The 15,636-nt window shown below is 37.4% G+C and overlaps 1 protein-coding gene across 1 annotated transcript; it reads left to right on the top strand.

Moving 5' to 3' along the window:
- The first annotated feature begins 12,181 nt into the window (after window positions 1–12,181).
- On the top strand, window positions 12,182–14,956 carry LOC108330561 (carbamoyl-phosphate synthase small chain, chloroplastic). The gene is made up of 10 exons (XM_017565047.2): window positions 12,182–12,405; window positions 12,616–12,748; window positions 12,844–12,932; window positions 13,023–13,083; window positions 13,178–13,245; window positions 13,353–13,481; window positions 13,555–13,664; window positions 13,752–14,099; window positions 14,334–14,499; window positions 14,608–14,956. The coding sequence occupies exons 1-10, from the start codon at window positions 12,282–12,284 to the stop codon at window positions 14,694–14,696; spliced, it is 1,317 nt and encodes a 438-aa protein (XP_017420536.1). The 5' UTR covers window positions 12,182–12,281; the 3' UTR covers window positions 14,697–14,956.
- The last annotated feature ends 680 nt before the right edge of the window (window positions 14,957–15,636 follow it).

Below are 15,636 nucleotides of genomic sequence, written 5' to 3'. Positions count from 1 at the left end.
ATATATGATTAAGAATGAATTCAAATACGTGAGAGTTCACAAGGTTACATCATTCCCCAACAATAAATAGAGTTTAGTTCCCCATAGACATGGAGAAACTAGATGTACAATGGAAAAACATGAGATAGTAAAACCCTAAGAGTAGAAGAGGAAGCTCCCGCCTCCAGATCCACCTTTAGAGAGTATAAGAGTGTGTTGTTGTGTTGCTCCAGCCAGAGATACCAAACCTAGAGCTCCTGGATCCTTTAAATAGAGTCAAAAAAGAGTAGAAACAGGGTCTGGTCCAAAAGAGTCGAAACAAAGCAAAAAAATCTGCCTAATCCACGACGCATGACGCCCAGGCGCCCCTTTTTGGGCGCTCGGGTGGTGGACGTCAATTTCTAGTCGCCCAAGCCTCCACTGGGCGCCCAAGCTTCGCTACTGACTTTTTTGGTTGACTTTTCTGCACTCTGGTTGACTTTTCTGCATTCCAACTATTTTGTACTTTAACTCTTCCTTCAAATCATTCCAATAGCCTACAAAATCATGGGAATTTGGTGATAAAATCATCAAGTATAACCTCAACTCTCTTATTCACAAAACTAAAACAAAAACATGAGTCAAAGCAAGTTTCTAAGTTAAAAAGGGTGCATTTAGTATCAAAATTACATCACAAATAACAATATTTTAAACCGTTATCACACAACATCACCTAATACTCATACAACCAATAAATTCGATCGAGATAGGGTTTAGCTCCTCATACCTGAATTCGTTCCTTCCTCACAAAGCATGCATAGAAAAGAGGAATGAGAACCCTAGGCTTGATTGCCTCATGACATTGAGACACACCCATATATCACCAACAAACACATCCAAGATATTATTTCTGGTTCACACTCATAAGCATAGAGAGACAAATAACATGAAGTAGGTGAGAAACGAAGTGGGTACCTCCAAAATGTTTTGCAGTTCTGAGAAATTCTGAGCTCGTAAGGGTGATTGAGAGAAGGGCCGAATTGGGTTTTGCAGTTATGGAAATCTCTGAGGTTGATGCCGCAGGCGACCTAAGCTCGTAGACAAAGCTTTTGTTTTGTAAAGAATGAAAATGCTTCATCGTGGCACAAAACAATGGGGGCTAGGGGGCCAACCCGGCCCCAATTCAATCCCAGCCCATTTCAGGGGGGTTTTGGGGGGTGGGGGCTTTAGAAAAGCCCCCTAGACGTGGGTCAAAAAAGAATGGTTGATTATATAAAAGGCCAGGACTGACCTTGGGGTTTAAGAAAAATGACAGCTCTAACGAAAATCCTGCAATCATGAATCCTATAGAGAAATAATTCAGAACTTTAACAATGTAATAGAATTTCATTTCGAACAAATAAAGTGTATTATTGTTATTTTTTCATTATTCCTTTTGTCAAACTTTGTGTCTATGTGTGGTTTGAGGAGGAGTATGAATTAGTCTCAGAAGGAGTATGAAAAATGACTATATCCAATGGATGATATGGGAATTTACTTATCATATTGATAAAATTCTGTAAAAAATGTAATGGTTCTGCATATCATGAGAGTTATAACAAATGCAAAATTTAATATGAATATCACTCTATTACATAAGTCTTTCCAAAATTGAGTTACATAAGTCATTCGGAAATCGAGTCTAGAAAAATTGTAACATCCCCATTTAGTAATATAAAATTTACTAAAATGAAACATTACATTGATAAAGAAAGAACAGAACTATAATTTTATGAAGAACTAAATTCTTCACCTAAAGACCGAAATACTCCTATACCACTGCTATACCAACAACCTTCCGATGAGCCAACTGAATAAGTTGTATCCCTAAGCTCACACCAATCAGGTGATCATCGCAAAAGAGAAACAAATACACAAAGACAGACCACAGAAAAGCAAGGGTAAGCTAGAATAATTTAATTGATTACATTAATCATACAAATTAAACAAATACATAAGCATGTGCCAACCGAGCATTTCAAGCATACAATGACCGACCATACATTACAGGCAATGAACGAACACTTGACTTGACCAACCGTATTGTATGAATATGTAGCTTTGGTCGTTCGTGCACTCGTGGGTGTAGTAACTGGAAACCCATCAGCTGTCGCACGAGGTTAGCCCGTTATCCCTCACCTAAGGTGTCCCCCCTTAGACTAGGGCCTCCTGCTATTCTCACGACATGACTTACCCATTTGGCCTCAGCCATCCGGCCTTAGCCATTCAGCCTCGGTCGTCCAGCCTCAGCCATTCGGTCTAGGCCATTTGGCCTCGGTCATCCGGCCTCCACCATTTTGCCTCAGCCATATGGTCTCAACCATTCGGCCTCAACTATTTGGTCTCGGCCATTCAGCCTCAAGTATTCGGCTTCAGCCATTCGGCCACAAGTATTCGACCTTGGCCATCCGACCTCAGTCATTCAGCCTCGGCCATCCAACCTCGCCCATCTGACCTCAGCCATCTGGCCTCAACCATTCGGCCTCGGTCATCTGGTATCGACCATTCGCATTCGGCCATTTGGCCTCAAGTATTCAGTCTCGGCCTCGGCCACCCCACCTCGGCCATACGTTCTCAGTGAGTCGAACGCCATCCGGCCTCGACCATGCAACATCGACCATCTGGCCTCAACCATTCAGCCTCAGTCATCCGGCCTCAAGTATTCAGCCTCGGCTATTCGGCCCAAAGTATTTGACCTCGGTAATCCGGCCCTATGCATTCGGCCTCGGCCATCTAGCCTCAGCCATCTAGCCTCAACCATCTGACCTCAAGTATTCGGCCTTAGTCATCCGAGCTCAACCACCCGGCCTTGGCCATCTAGCCTCAGTCATTCGGCCTCGACCATCTAGCCTCAGTCATTCGGCCTTGGCCATCCAACCTTGGCCATCTGACCTCAGCTATTCGGTCTCGGCCATCTGGCCTCAGCCATTCGCCGTCGACCATCTGGTCTCGACCATCCGGCCTTGGTCATTTGGCCTCAAGTATTCGGCCTCGGCCATCCAGCCTCGGTCATCCGGCCTCGGCCAGCCAGTCTCAACGATTCGGCATCTGTCATCCAACCTTGGCATCCAACCTTGGTCATCCTGCCTTGGCCATTCTGTATCAAGTATTCGGCCTCAGCCATTCAGCCTCGGTCATCTAGCCTTGGTTATCCAACCTCTAATATTTGGCCTCGACCCTCCAGCCTCGGCCATCCGGCCTCAACTTCTTGGCCCCAACTGTTCGACCATACCTTGGTCTCAAATACTTTCTCAAACCTAGCCTCACAGATACTTGGCCAACCATTCGGTCTCAACTGTTCGACCATACCTTGGCCTCAACTGCTCGGCTCCAACCGTTCGATCATACCTTGGTCTCACAGATTCTTTCACAAACTTGACCTCACAAGTACTTAGCCAACCATTTGACCTCAATTATTAAGCCTGAAACGTTCAGCCATACCTTGGTCTCAACTGCTTAGCCCCAACCGTTCGACAGTACCTTGATCTCACAGGTACTTTCTCAAACTTGGCCTCACAGGTACTTGACGGACCATTCGGCCTCAACCATTCGTCTTCAACTATTTAGCCATACCTTGACCTCAACTGCTCGTCCTCTCATGGCCTCACAAGTACTTATCCAAATTTTGCCTCAACCATTCGTCCTCAACTGTTCGACCCATTTAGCCTCAAGTGTTCAGCCTCAATCGTTTGGCCATACCATGGCCTCAACTACTCGGCCTCCCATGGCCTCACAAGTACTTAGCCAAATTTGGCCTCAAGTGTTCGGCCATACATTGGCCTCAACTGCTCGGCCTCCCATGGCCTCATAAGTACTTAGCCAAATTTGGCCTCAAGTGTTCAACCTCAACCGTTCGGCCATACCTTGGCCTCAACTGCTCAGCCCTAACCGTTCAGCCATACTTTGGTCTCACAAGTACTTTCTCAAACTTGGCCTCATAGGTACTCAGCCGACCATTCGGCCACAACCATTCAGCCTCAACCGTTCGATCGTACCTTGGCCTCAACTGTTCGGCCTCCCATGGCCTCAAAGGTACTTAGCCAAATTTAGCTTCAAGTGTTCGGCCTCAATTGTTCCGCCTCAACCGTTCGATCTTACATTGGCCTCAACTGCTCGGCCTCCCATGGACTCACAAGTACTTAAAATTTTGCCTCAATTGTTTGACCTCAATCGTTCGACCATACCTTGGCCTCAACTGCTTGGCCTCTTATGGCCTCTCAGGTACTTAACCAAATTTGACCTCAAGTGTTTGGCCTCACCGAAGGTCGGCGTCATGGATCTTCACCAAGGGAATCCCAACCAGCCTCATCGAAGGTCAACAACCGTGGATCTTCACCAAAGGAATCTCGGCCGGCCTCATTGAAGGTCGACGACCGTGGATCTGCACCAAAGGAATTCCGGCAAGCCTCACTAAGATTTAGCGACCGTGGATCTTCATCAAAGGAATCCCGACCAACCTCACCGAAGGTCGGCAACCAAGGATGTGCACCAAAGGAATCTCGGTCGGCCTCAACAAAGGTTGACGACCGTTGATCTTCACCAAGGAAATCCTGATCGACCTTCGGTCACCATGGATCTCCATCTTAGGAGTCCCGATTGGTGTCACCGAAATTTAATAACCATAGATCTCCACACATGTCAGTTAAGCAGGATGGGTAACCTATCCAGCTCGGCTGACAAAGGTATGTACTAAACCCCTTTGTAGAATCAACAAAAAGAGGAAATAGAGACAAAAGCTAAACTGGAGAACCCATCCTTATCAGGAAGGTCATGTACTGAACCCCTTTGCAGAATAACATCATGCTCGGGCTTGGGGGGCTTGTGTACCGTACGGTCCACCTCACCAGTGTCTACCGTACGGTGTGTTGTGATACCAAGCACCACTCAAGCCATCCATTCAGGTCGTCCTCCCAGGCCGTCCCAGGCCATGCTTCCAACTCCGTCCAACCAGATCGTCCTCCCAGGCCGTCCTAGGTTGTCCTTCAAACTCCATCCAACCAGGTCGTCCTCTCAGGTCGTCCTTTGAAGTCCGTCCACCCAGGCCATCCCAAGCCGTCCTTCCAAGTCAGTCCAACCAGATCATCCTCCTAGGCTATGCCCAGTGGTGATGACTCATTAAGCCCCTAATGCATATTAAAGTGTGATTGAGTCGTCATTAGGCTAGCGAAAGGTAAAGGTCCATCACAACTAGTATAAATAAAGGTCTTAGGTATGACTTTAGGATCACTATGCACAATATATGCATCACTTGTTGTGCCAACCGTTTGGTTACATTACTAACTTGGGCATCGAAGTGCCTTTGATAGGTATCCACCTATACGGTTTGGACAAGGAGGAGGGAGAACGAACAACGGAACATGGAGGATGGAGGACCACTAAGAAGTTTGTTCGGTCTTCAAGACAACTTCTTCGAGTACTTTGAGTAAGAGACTTCAACCTTATATCCGAATCATTTTCAAACCAAATAGTTATATTAATGATAAACTAAGTTTACGTTATATATGTAACATTAAACACGACATTGCGGTAATGTGGCTTTGTTCTTACATTATCCTCCAAACCAGTTATATCTTAGCATCGCAAAATAAGTCCAGATACCAAGATAAGTATTTTGTTTAATAGATCAAATACACAAAATTGTATAATACAAATAAGGAATGAACTCATACGAAACAACATATCAGAACAATAATCTCCATCAACTATTGCCTTCAAGCTTTTGAACTCGAAGCTTCTTAAGGGAATATTTGGTATTGATCGAGGTTTTATAAGTGTGGCACCAACAAATAGTAACTTATTCAAATGGTCACATACCTCATATTGGCCTTTATTCTTTAAAATTTTAAAATTGTTCATAACATAAGTATCACCTTCCACCAACTTCAGTTGCCATAAAAAAAATCTTCCTTCTTTACCATTGTTGGCATTTTGTCACCCTAGAAATAAGTTATAAAAATAAACACACATAAATAAAGATATGAAAATAAAAAGAAATGTAATCCACTTTATCATCGATGAGAATCATTTCCATATATTTACTAGAATCACGATTAACCACCACCACAAATCAACGACCCTAACCGCCAGTTTCAACATTTTTCCCAGTTACCATCAATATCCTTGATTGCATCAAACTTCTTACCATACTGTTTAATATATAACCTGGCATAAAAAATGGAAAAACACACTATATTTAAGATCTTTCAAGATATTTAGGCTAAAAAATTGCATATATCCGGAGATAATGGAGAATATTATATAATAAACTATAAAACATAACTCAAGCCAAAAGTCAACACCTTATTATGATGATATATCGATACTAACAGAAACACGATGACTTTTTAACAATCACTAAATAAATACACTCAAATAAATTAATCAATGAGATAATATTATTCAAGAAATCCAAATAAATCACACAAAAATGAAAATATATTGAACCCACAAATCTGACCTTTTAACTCGAGAGTGATATAGTAAACACCAATGTGATCCTCTTCGTAATTGGCAAACCAACACCAAAAATCAACGGAAAAAAACCAAAATACAAAGCCAAGAATATGGAGACATTGCAAAACCAAAATATCTTCAACCAAGAATATAAAGACAGATTGCAAAATAAAAATATCTTCAACCAAAAAATTAACCTTTTAACTCCACGATCGCAGTAACACAAATGTCCTCCTCTTCCTTAGTGGACAGAAAATGTAGTAGGGAGTTTTCCGTCAACAACAATGCTCCTGCCAAAGAACAGACAGAAGAGAATCAAACCAAAAGACAATAAACCCAACACAAATCTGAACTCCCACAAAATCAATGAAGGCCATTATAGTAAAAACCTAACACTAGAAATACAAAATCTAAATTACAGCAGCACAAAAACATAAAATATCTAAAAGATTATGAAAATGTTCAGGTATCAAAAGTCTGAGTAATTTTGGGATTTTCACAAATAGTAACTTTTCATCTAGGTATATTAGATAATAACACATTTTTTTTCCTTTTCTTTAATCTCAGTCCTTGCGTCTTAAGTAGAAGATATAAGACGTTAAATTTAAGTTGAGAACATTCTTTTCTTATGAAAATAATGCTCTTATTTAAAATCGTTGTGAATTCATGTAAGAAATTCTTACTCGATACACATTCTACTCTTAGTTAACTAAAATTTTACTATTTAATCAAAATCAATCTTAGATATTGACAATAAGTTATGATAGATATTGACAATTTGTTTGCAAGTTAGAGAAAAGTAAAATAATATTTTCTGACGAGATTGTTAAAGTATATTTTACGTCTGAAATTCTATTTAAAAAATCATTTCAAAATTTTATTCTATTGTAAGAATATGCTTAGAAATTAACTTCAGAATGATATTTATATTAAATTGAATGTCCGAAATTCTACTTTGAAAAATCATTTCAAAATTTTATTTTATTGTTAGAATATGATTAGAAATTAACTTGAGAGTGGTATTTATATTACATTGAATATTTATGAAGCTTAGATAACTCATAGTGTACAAGTATTATATTGAATTATTAAAAATAATTAAAGCGATTGAATCTTTTTTTTATACATTTTTTTGTACTTGAAAGCCCTTTATGGAAGCCAAAAAAAATAATATATTATTATTTTAGTCTTTGAGATATAGCAGGGTGGGTACATAGTAAATTACTCTCAAATTCAACCTATATTCTACATGTTTAAAAAGATCTGTTTAATCTACACTTTTATACTAAAACAAATAAGGATATTGATAATGTATTTGATTATACTATTATAAACTTATTCACACATATGGTTAATCATCATATGAACTTAAGAATTAAACATTTGTCAGTTTGTGGTATAGGGTGAAGGAAAATATTCCTCTTGATCTGTTTATATTGGTGTAGTCATAGGTTTGAGTATTATTTTTAAAGAATAATAAATAGATATATTTCAAATTTTTAAATTTATAATTTTGAAAGTTATATGAAATTGAATATATTTGTAGTTTGAATGAAGAGTTGTATGGGCCCAGTGACAAGGAGCCCAATAAATTAGTTGGAAGTCAATGTTATATGTGGGACTTTCCGAAATAATTGGTACTAAGATTGAGATGAGCATCATTCCAGAATCTATCATGGGTGCAATCTTCATGCTATGCTAATTCTTTGTTTTATCACTTATCTTAGTTACATACATAACTACCTTTTCAATTATCTTACTTCCATATCTAACCTTCATTTTTTTTTCTATCTTAAATTATAATACAAATTCAAAATATTTGTATTAAAATTTATTTTAACTTCTCCGTATAAACTCCATATATTATTTTTGTATTTACGAAATATTCAAAAATTAGTTAAAATATAACTACTGTTTTGGTATTCAATCACAAAATAAAAACATTTCCATTACCTGAGAATGTTCTCCGTATTTTTCTTAAAAATTAATGTTCTGATAGAAATAACTCATTTTACTGTTTTTACCCCTCTAATAAGATTAATAGTCATTCTGTAAAATTTACTAATAAATTATCTTTAATATAATTTGACTGGCCCTATTTCATCTGATTTTCTTTTTTTAATTTTGTTTTCATCTACAAATTTAAATAAGAAACTGTACTTAAGAGATTTTATCCTAATTGTATTTGAACAAATGACGTGTTAATACAATGAGCATTTTAAAGATTTTTTCTTAAATTTCTATAATTTATTAATTTTAAATTAAATTTACACATACATACATATATATTGAGAAATAATCAATAATTAAAGCAATGTTGTCAGACCCATTAAAATCCATTCAAAAATCTCATCTTAGTTAATTACAAGTGTCAAGGAAGGGGATCTGAAAATCAGATAGTGGAAGACAGGTGTGAGCAACTGAGTGCCCGTTCAGCTTTGATGGTAGGAGTAAAACTCAAAGTTTTCAAAATTTCACGCCACTTTCTGCATGCACCCTTCTTCCCCAGATTTCTGAAACTTTCATTCTCTCCTCCTTCTCTCTAAAAAGCTCTTACTTCTCTCTAAGGATTCTCATCGTTTCTTCTTCTAATCATCACTAAGGCACCATTTCCACTCTTCCGGTGTCAAGGGCTTTCGATTGAACCGATCGGTTTGTGAAGCTGAGCTGGTAAGTTCTTCTCTTCACTTAGTCGTGCGGTTTCCTGGACGTGCAAACCAAGTTCTGGTTTCATGTGTTGATCACTCTTCTAAATTGAGTGGTTCTGATAGTGTTTTGGTTTTTACTTGGTTTAGTTTTGGAAATTGTTGAATGTTGAGGGTAGAAGGACTTATAGAGGTGAACCAATAACCATATCTAGAAGCGTTCGGTCACATTAGAGGTAAGGAAAGCTTATATAATTTGATTTAGATTCTTGCTTTGTATGGATACATGTTCGTTGATTTTTTTAATGAATATGACAAATGGTTGTTACTGCATTGTTGACTGTATGAGGAACTGGAATGATATTGTGTTTGATGATTTGGTTGATGATGAAATATGGTATGTCGTTTAAAAGTATTGATGATTAATGAAAACCATGAAATGGGTAGGGATGTTGTCGAGAGTCAGTATTGATCATTCAATTATACCAACGTTCGTTCTCAATAGCGTTCGTTCTTAATAAGTGTTTGGTATTAGACCATGTTGTCGAGATTCAGTATTGACCATTCAATTATACAAGTGTTCGTTCTCAGTAGCGTTCATTCTTAATAAGTGTTTGGTATTAGACCAACGCTCGTTCGATATAGTGTTCGGTTTTCTTGTGGACTCGGTTGGAAATGGATTCTTTCATTTGGAGAGAATTCTAGTTGAAGACTAGCGTCTTCGTTTCGTTTTGTAATATTTGTACTTAAGCATTCAACCAAGGATATTCGTTCCTTGGTATTTGATTATAAACTTCAGTATATCTATATGTATTTGTATATTTCGTTCGTTCTTGAACATTAATATTTATCAAGCCTTTATTCTATAAATTAAGTAGTGCTCGGTCTTACACCAAGCGCTCGTACTAAGTAGTGCTCGGTCTCACACCAAGCGCTCGTACTAAGTAATGCTCGGTCTTACACCAAGTACTCGTACTAAGTGGTGCTCGGTCTTAAACCAAGCGCTCGACCTTGATTCAGTAATATGATTTTTAAAATAAGAGTATTCGGCCAAACTCAATAGCGTTTGGTCTCTACAGTGCTCGGTCTTCGACTAGCACTCGTTCTCCTTGATGTTAAACTCATAAATAAGCTAAGTATTTATAGCATTCGGTTTCTTCATATAATTCTGTCACTTATTATTATTCGATGTCCTACAGTATCAGTTTCTATGGTGTTCGGCCTAGAGTCTTAGTACTCGGCCTAGGCTTATTGGCATTCGATCTAAACTCTCATGAGTCAGTTCATTAAATTGGCTCACCTTGTAAATAACGTTCGATTCTATTAGTCTTTGAGAAATATTATTGTAATCGGTCTCTTTCTCAACCCCGATAGTAACTTTCTCGGTTTTGATCTGTTTTGGAACTGGAGACCTCTCGGTCTCACTCCAAGTGTTCGGTCTCGTTCGGGGTTGAAGATTAACGATCGGTATTTGGTATCCTATGGGATCTGTATTCAAATTGGTTCGATTTGAGGTTTTGAAGATGAAAGATGATGGAATATGATGTAGATGAAATGACTTTGATTATGAAAGAGTATTCCAGGGAGGAATATCTCATGAATGGATATTGGAATTGGTAAAGTATGAATGTGGACACGCTAAGCTGGCGGTTCATCCTGATATTCCGTGATTACTCGTTCTCACGTAGAGAAGGGTAAGTCATGTGTGGGAATGGCAGGAGATCCTAGTCCTTATGGTTAATTTGGATAGATAGGACTAACCTCGGGTGACAGCTGTTGAGGGTATCCCAGTTACTACATCACCTGAGTGCAAGAACGTCGTAGCTACACATAATTCATACAGTCCGGACAGTCAGAGTCTAGTATTAGGCTTTGCATGTAAAAGTGAATGAACTATCTCGTTTATTTGAATTGTGTGAAATCTATGTTGATACTTGAATTGAATTACATAAGCTTACCCTACTTCCTGTCTTGTCCGTTGTGTATGTTCGGTGGTTGTCCTTCTGTTGCAATGATCATCCGTGTGGATGTGAGCAGAAGGAGAAGCGTTGCTGGAAGAAGAAAATTTGGTAGAGGTAGATGTTAAGGTCGAACAGTAGAACCGTTCGACCATCTGTTGTTTTATTATCTTAGAGGACCGTTCGGTATAAGTATTTTGTAAACCGTTTGGTCTAAAATTGTATATTTTTACAGTGTTAACCCCTTGCTATTTTGTAAGGTCGTTTGACCATAACCGTACGTTTTATCTTTTGTAAGAACTGATCTGTAGTATTATGAATGTGATGTTCCTATTATATGACTTTACACTATATTTTTAGGACGTTACAAATGTTATACTAAAATATTAATGTTTAAAAAAATTCTAAAATATAATTTATATGTTTAAAAATATTCATGCATTACAAACTTTAGTGATATAAAATAAACACACTAAGGCACTAGTCATTAAGTACGACCCAAATTATAATATTATATTTATAGAAAATTATATAAAACATACACAGTGTTATAATATATAAATCATATATACAAGCTGTATAATATATATATATATATATATATATATATATATATATTTTTTTTAAACTTCAATCAATTTAAAATAAGCAACCATAATTTCTTATTTTGCCCTCACATTTCCCAAACAAAAAATTATTTTCAGACGTAGTTTCCGTTTTAGAAAATACATATATCACCATAAAAACGTGTTATCAGACGCTAGTAACTAGTAATAAAGTTTGTAAATTTGTTAACTAGTACAAAATAACTAAGAAAAGAACTAAAATAGGCATATAAACATAGCCTTAATTGTTAACGAAATATTAAAATTTCTATTTTTATCCTTGTTTCTTAATAAATATTATTATCTCAGAATACTTGATGGTATGCTTTTATAAATTAAAGGAAATAGTACAAAATTTGAATATTATTAGCTTAAATAACCTTCTTAATTTATGTAAGAAAATTTTAAAATATAATTAATTTGAAATGGAGAGTATCGATTTCATGGAAAACAACTAATGTAGTGTTACCAGTTGCATGGAGGAAAAATGATTATTAAAAAAGTAAAAAAGGGAAAAAGAAGGTGATGAAATTGCAAAATAAAAACCTAGGTAACGCGAGGCTGTGCACTACGACAGGACTGGTTTCACAGACATACCAGTAACGGTGCTGCAGTGACTGTCCATGGCGACAAAAGCTTTGTCTTTCGCTTTGTCCTTCAACGACCTCACCAACTGCTTCTCCTCCAGTCCGCCATCCGCCGCCGCCGCAGCTAAAGTTTCCGTCTTTACCGTCAGATGCTCTTCGGGTAACCTCTCAATGGGTTTCCTCAATACCTTCACAACGTTTTCTTTTTCAAAGGACCCATATTTTAGTGCATTTCGTGACATGAAGATTACTATTTCTTTTTCCCCTTTGATGTGAATGTCCCCTGTTTAGCTTTTGGTTTTGGAGGGTATTGTTAATTTGCTATCCGTGGTTCAAATAAGTCGATGCTGTTGTATTACATATGACATAGGTAATGGAGAAAGACCTTGGAAAAACTCAGATGCTAGACTGGTTCTAGAAGATGGTTCAATTTGGAGAGCGAAATCGTTTGGTGCTTCAGGGACTCAAGTTGGCGAAGTTGTTTTCAATACATCACTGACAGGGTCAGGAAACTATGAATCTTGGGATGTTTCCTTTTTTTTACAGCTTTGCTTGCAAGCTAAACCGTGGTAATCTTTCTTATGTGTGCGATTGCCAGGTATCAGGAAATTTTGACAGATCCTAGTTATGCTGGCCAGTTTGTGCTGATGACAAATCCTCATATTGGGAATACTGGCGTTAATTTTGGTTGGTGGTTTCTTTTAATAATTTGAGTGAGTCCTGAATTGTCGAGCTTGGAAGCTATTTGATAACTGTCTCTTGGTTCGCTATTGCCAGATGATGAGGAATCGATGCAGTGTTTCCTTGCTGGTCTTGTAATTAGAAGTTTGAGCATCAGGTTCTGTTCTTGCGCTTTGAAATGTTTCATGATTGACTGAGGTTTACTTAGTCTACTCACTCTCCCTGTGTCTATGCAATGCATGTTTTTTCAGTACCTCTAACTGGAGATGTGCGAAGGCTCTGGGTGAATACTTAGCTGAAAGGAATATCATGGGAATTTGTGAGTAGTTTATGTAAAAAGATATTCTGCGAAGAATGTTGTTCTCTGCAATCTGCATAGGTTTAAATCCTGGTTTCTGATTTTGATGTTGCTTTGTGATGCAACAGATGATGTTGATACTCGTGCAATCACACGCAGATTGCGGCAAGATGGCAGTCTTATTGGTGTTTTGAGCACGGACAATTCCAAAACAGATGAGCAACTGCTTCAGATGTCTAAGTCATGGGACATTGTTGGTAAGTATGTGAGTTTGAGTTTATGTACATGTTTCTAAAATTGGAATTACATGGATGCTATTTCATTTTCCAGGTGTTGATCTAATAAGTGGAGTATCATGCAAAAGTCCACATGAGTGGGTTGATAAAACAAAGCAACAATGGGAGTTTAGTTCCGGTAAAGTGGCAAGAGAGAATTTCCATGTACGTAATGCTGTATGCTATTAGTACTGAATTTTGTTACTATTGGGTTATTTAATTTATATTGATTGCTGATGAATGAAAATGCAGGTGGTTGCTTATGATTTTGGAATCAAGCATAATATTCTTAGACGCCTAGCATCTTATGGCTGCAAAATCACTGTTGTGCCATCTACATGGCCAGCATCAGAAACTTTGAAGATGAAGCCAGATGGGGTTCTTTTTAGTAATGGCCCTGGAGATCCATCTGCTGTTCCATATGCTGTTGAAACAGTGAAGAATATAATTGGAAAGGTGCCTGTTTTTGGAATTTGCATGGGCCATCAATTGCTAGGCCAGGCTTTAGGAGGTAAAACATTCAAGATGAAATTTGGTCACCACGGAGGAAATCATCCTGTTCGTAACCTTCAAACCGGCCATGTTGAAATTAGTGCTCAGGTATGTGAACTAATGGATGATTATCTGTTACTTATTTTTTGTGTTCCACCATAATTATACTTAAAAATTCCATTGGAGTGCATTAGGCCGTGTGCTCAGTGCTGAGGGAGATATTTTTACCTCATAAAATCATAGTCACTTGAGATTTTTTTCTTGTTTTTATCAAGAAAAGTGTTTTCATGTTAAGTATGTTGTTTTATTCATGGCTCATGGATTGGTATATAAAATTGGCAGAACCACAACTATGCTGTTGACCCTGCAACACTGCCGGAAGGAGTGAAGGTTACTCATATCAATCTCAATGATGGAAGCTGTGCCGGTCTTTCTTTCCCTGCACAACAACTTATGTCTCTTCAATACCACCCTGAAGCATCCCCTGGACCTCATGATTCTGACTACGGTGAGACACTTAAAACTTGCTGTCTAGAGAAATGTTTTCAAGAGCTGTATTGTGAGCTATGTAGACAGACATTTGTCATATCTTAATTCAAATTTGTTGGTAATGCAGCTTTTAAGGAGTTTATAGAGCTAATGAAGCAAGGAAAAAACAGAACAAAGGAAAGTCTACCCGAATTATCTGCACTGCATAGCAGTTGAAGCATGCTGTTCTCCTCTGGGCAGAAAGAATAAAAGCATCTGCTAAGAAATTATGAGTGTCTATGATTTTGTAGATGAGTTTGTTAAGGTTTTCTAGGGTTCAATTAAGATTTTCTCTTAATTTTCTGTGCTAGTGTGAGTATATGGTCATGATTGTCATAAACCTCAATGAGGCTTAATGTTCTGCTACTCGCAGTCAGCATCAAACTTTGGTTGCTGCCTTTACTAATGTTAAGATTAATAATTGTTTCCTTTTCAAAGATTTTGAGACTAAACTAATCTTAACAGGCCTTAAACTAAAAATGGTCACTTGTGCACACTTTGAATGTATATTAGGGTTTGGACTGATTAATGTTTTATATCACCTCTAGATAGTTTACTTATTTAACACAAAATAAGAAACTCATGGGACCAAAAAACCATAACTTTACAGCAAAAGAAAAGTAAAATTACTGAAATGCAAAATATTGTTAAAATGATGAAAGAAATGAAAATAGATACGTGCACCGTAGTTAGACAGACGTGACAGAAAGGAGCACTTCGTAGCCCAAAACTATACATTTTTTTTTTCTTGGCATCTTTGACAATTGATGCATAAGCTTTATAACCTACTTTGATTACATGTTTACTAAAATTAGTTTATACAGATTTTAGAACCTCTGAAACTGGGTGAAGTTATTTTAATGTGTATTGTCTTAAAAAATGGGTAGATGCATGCTTTTTTATAAATTTTTGTTAGATATCAAATTTGTGCTAGAAAAAATCGACCATCAAGCTAGAAAGGTTGAGAAAATTTAAATTTTGGAAAGCTATAAATATTTCTAAAAGAATAAAATACAAAGAAGCTTGTTATTTTCAGGAAAAATATACGAAACCTTAAATTCAATAATAATAGAATCTTTTAAAACATATGACATCGTCTTTTCTTTTAAATAAAAAA

This window comes from Vigna angularis, chromosome 4 (assembly GCF_016808095.1).
Source record: "Vigna angularis cultivar LongXiaoDou No.4 chromosome 4, ASM1680809v1, whole genome shotgun sequence".
NCBI classification, from domain to species: Eukaryota; Viridiplantae; Streptophyta; class Magnoliopsida; order Fabales; family Fabaceae; genus Vigna; species Vigna angularis.
The sequence above is the reverse complement of the archived record's forward strand: the minus strand, read 5'-3'. Positions and strand labels throughout refer to the sequence as shown.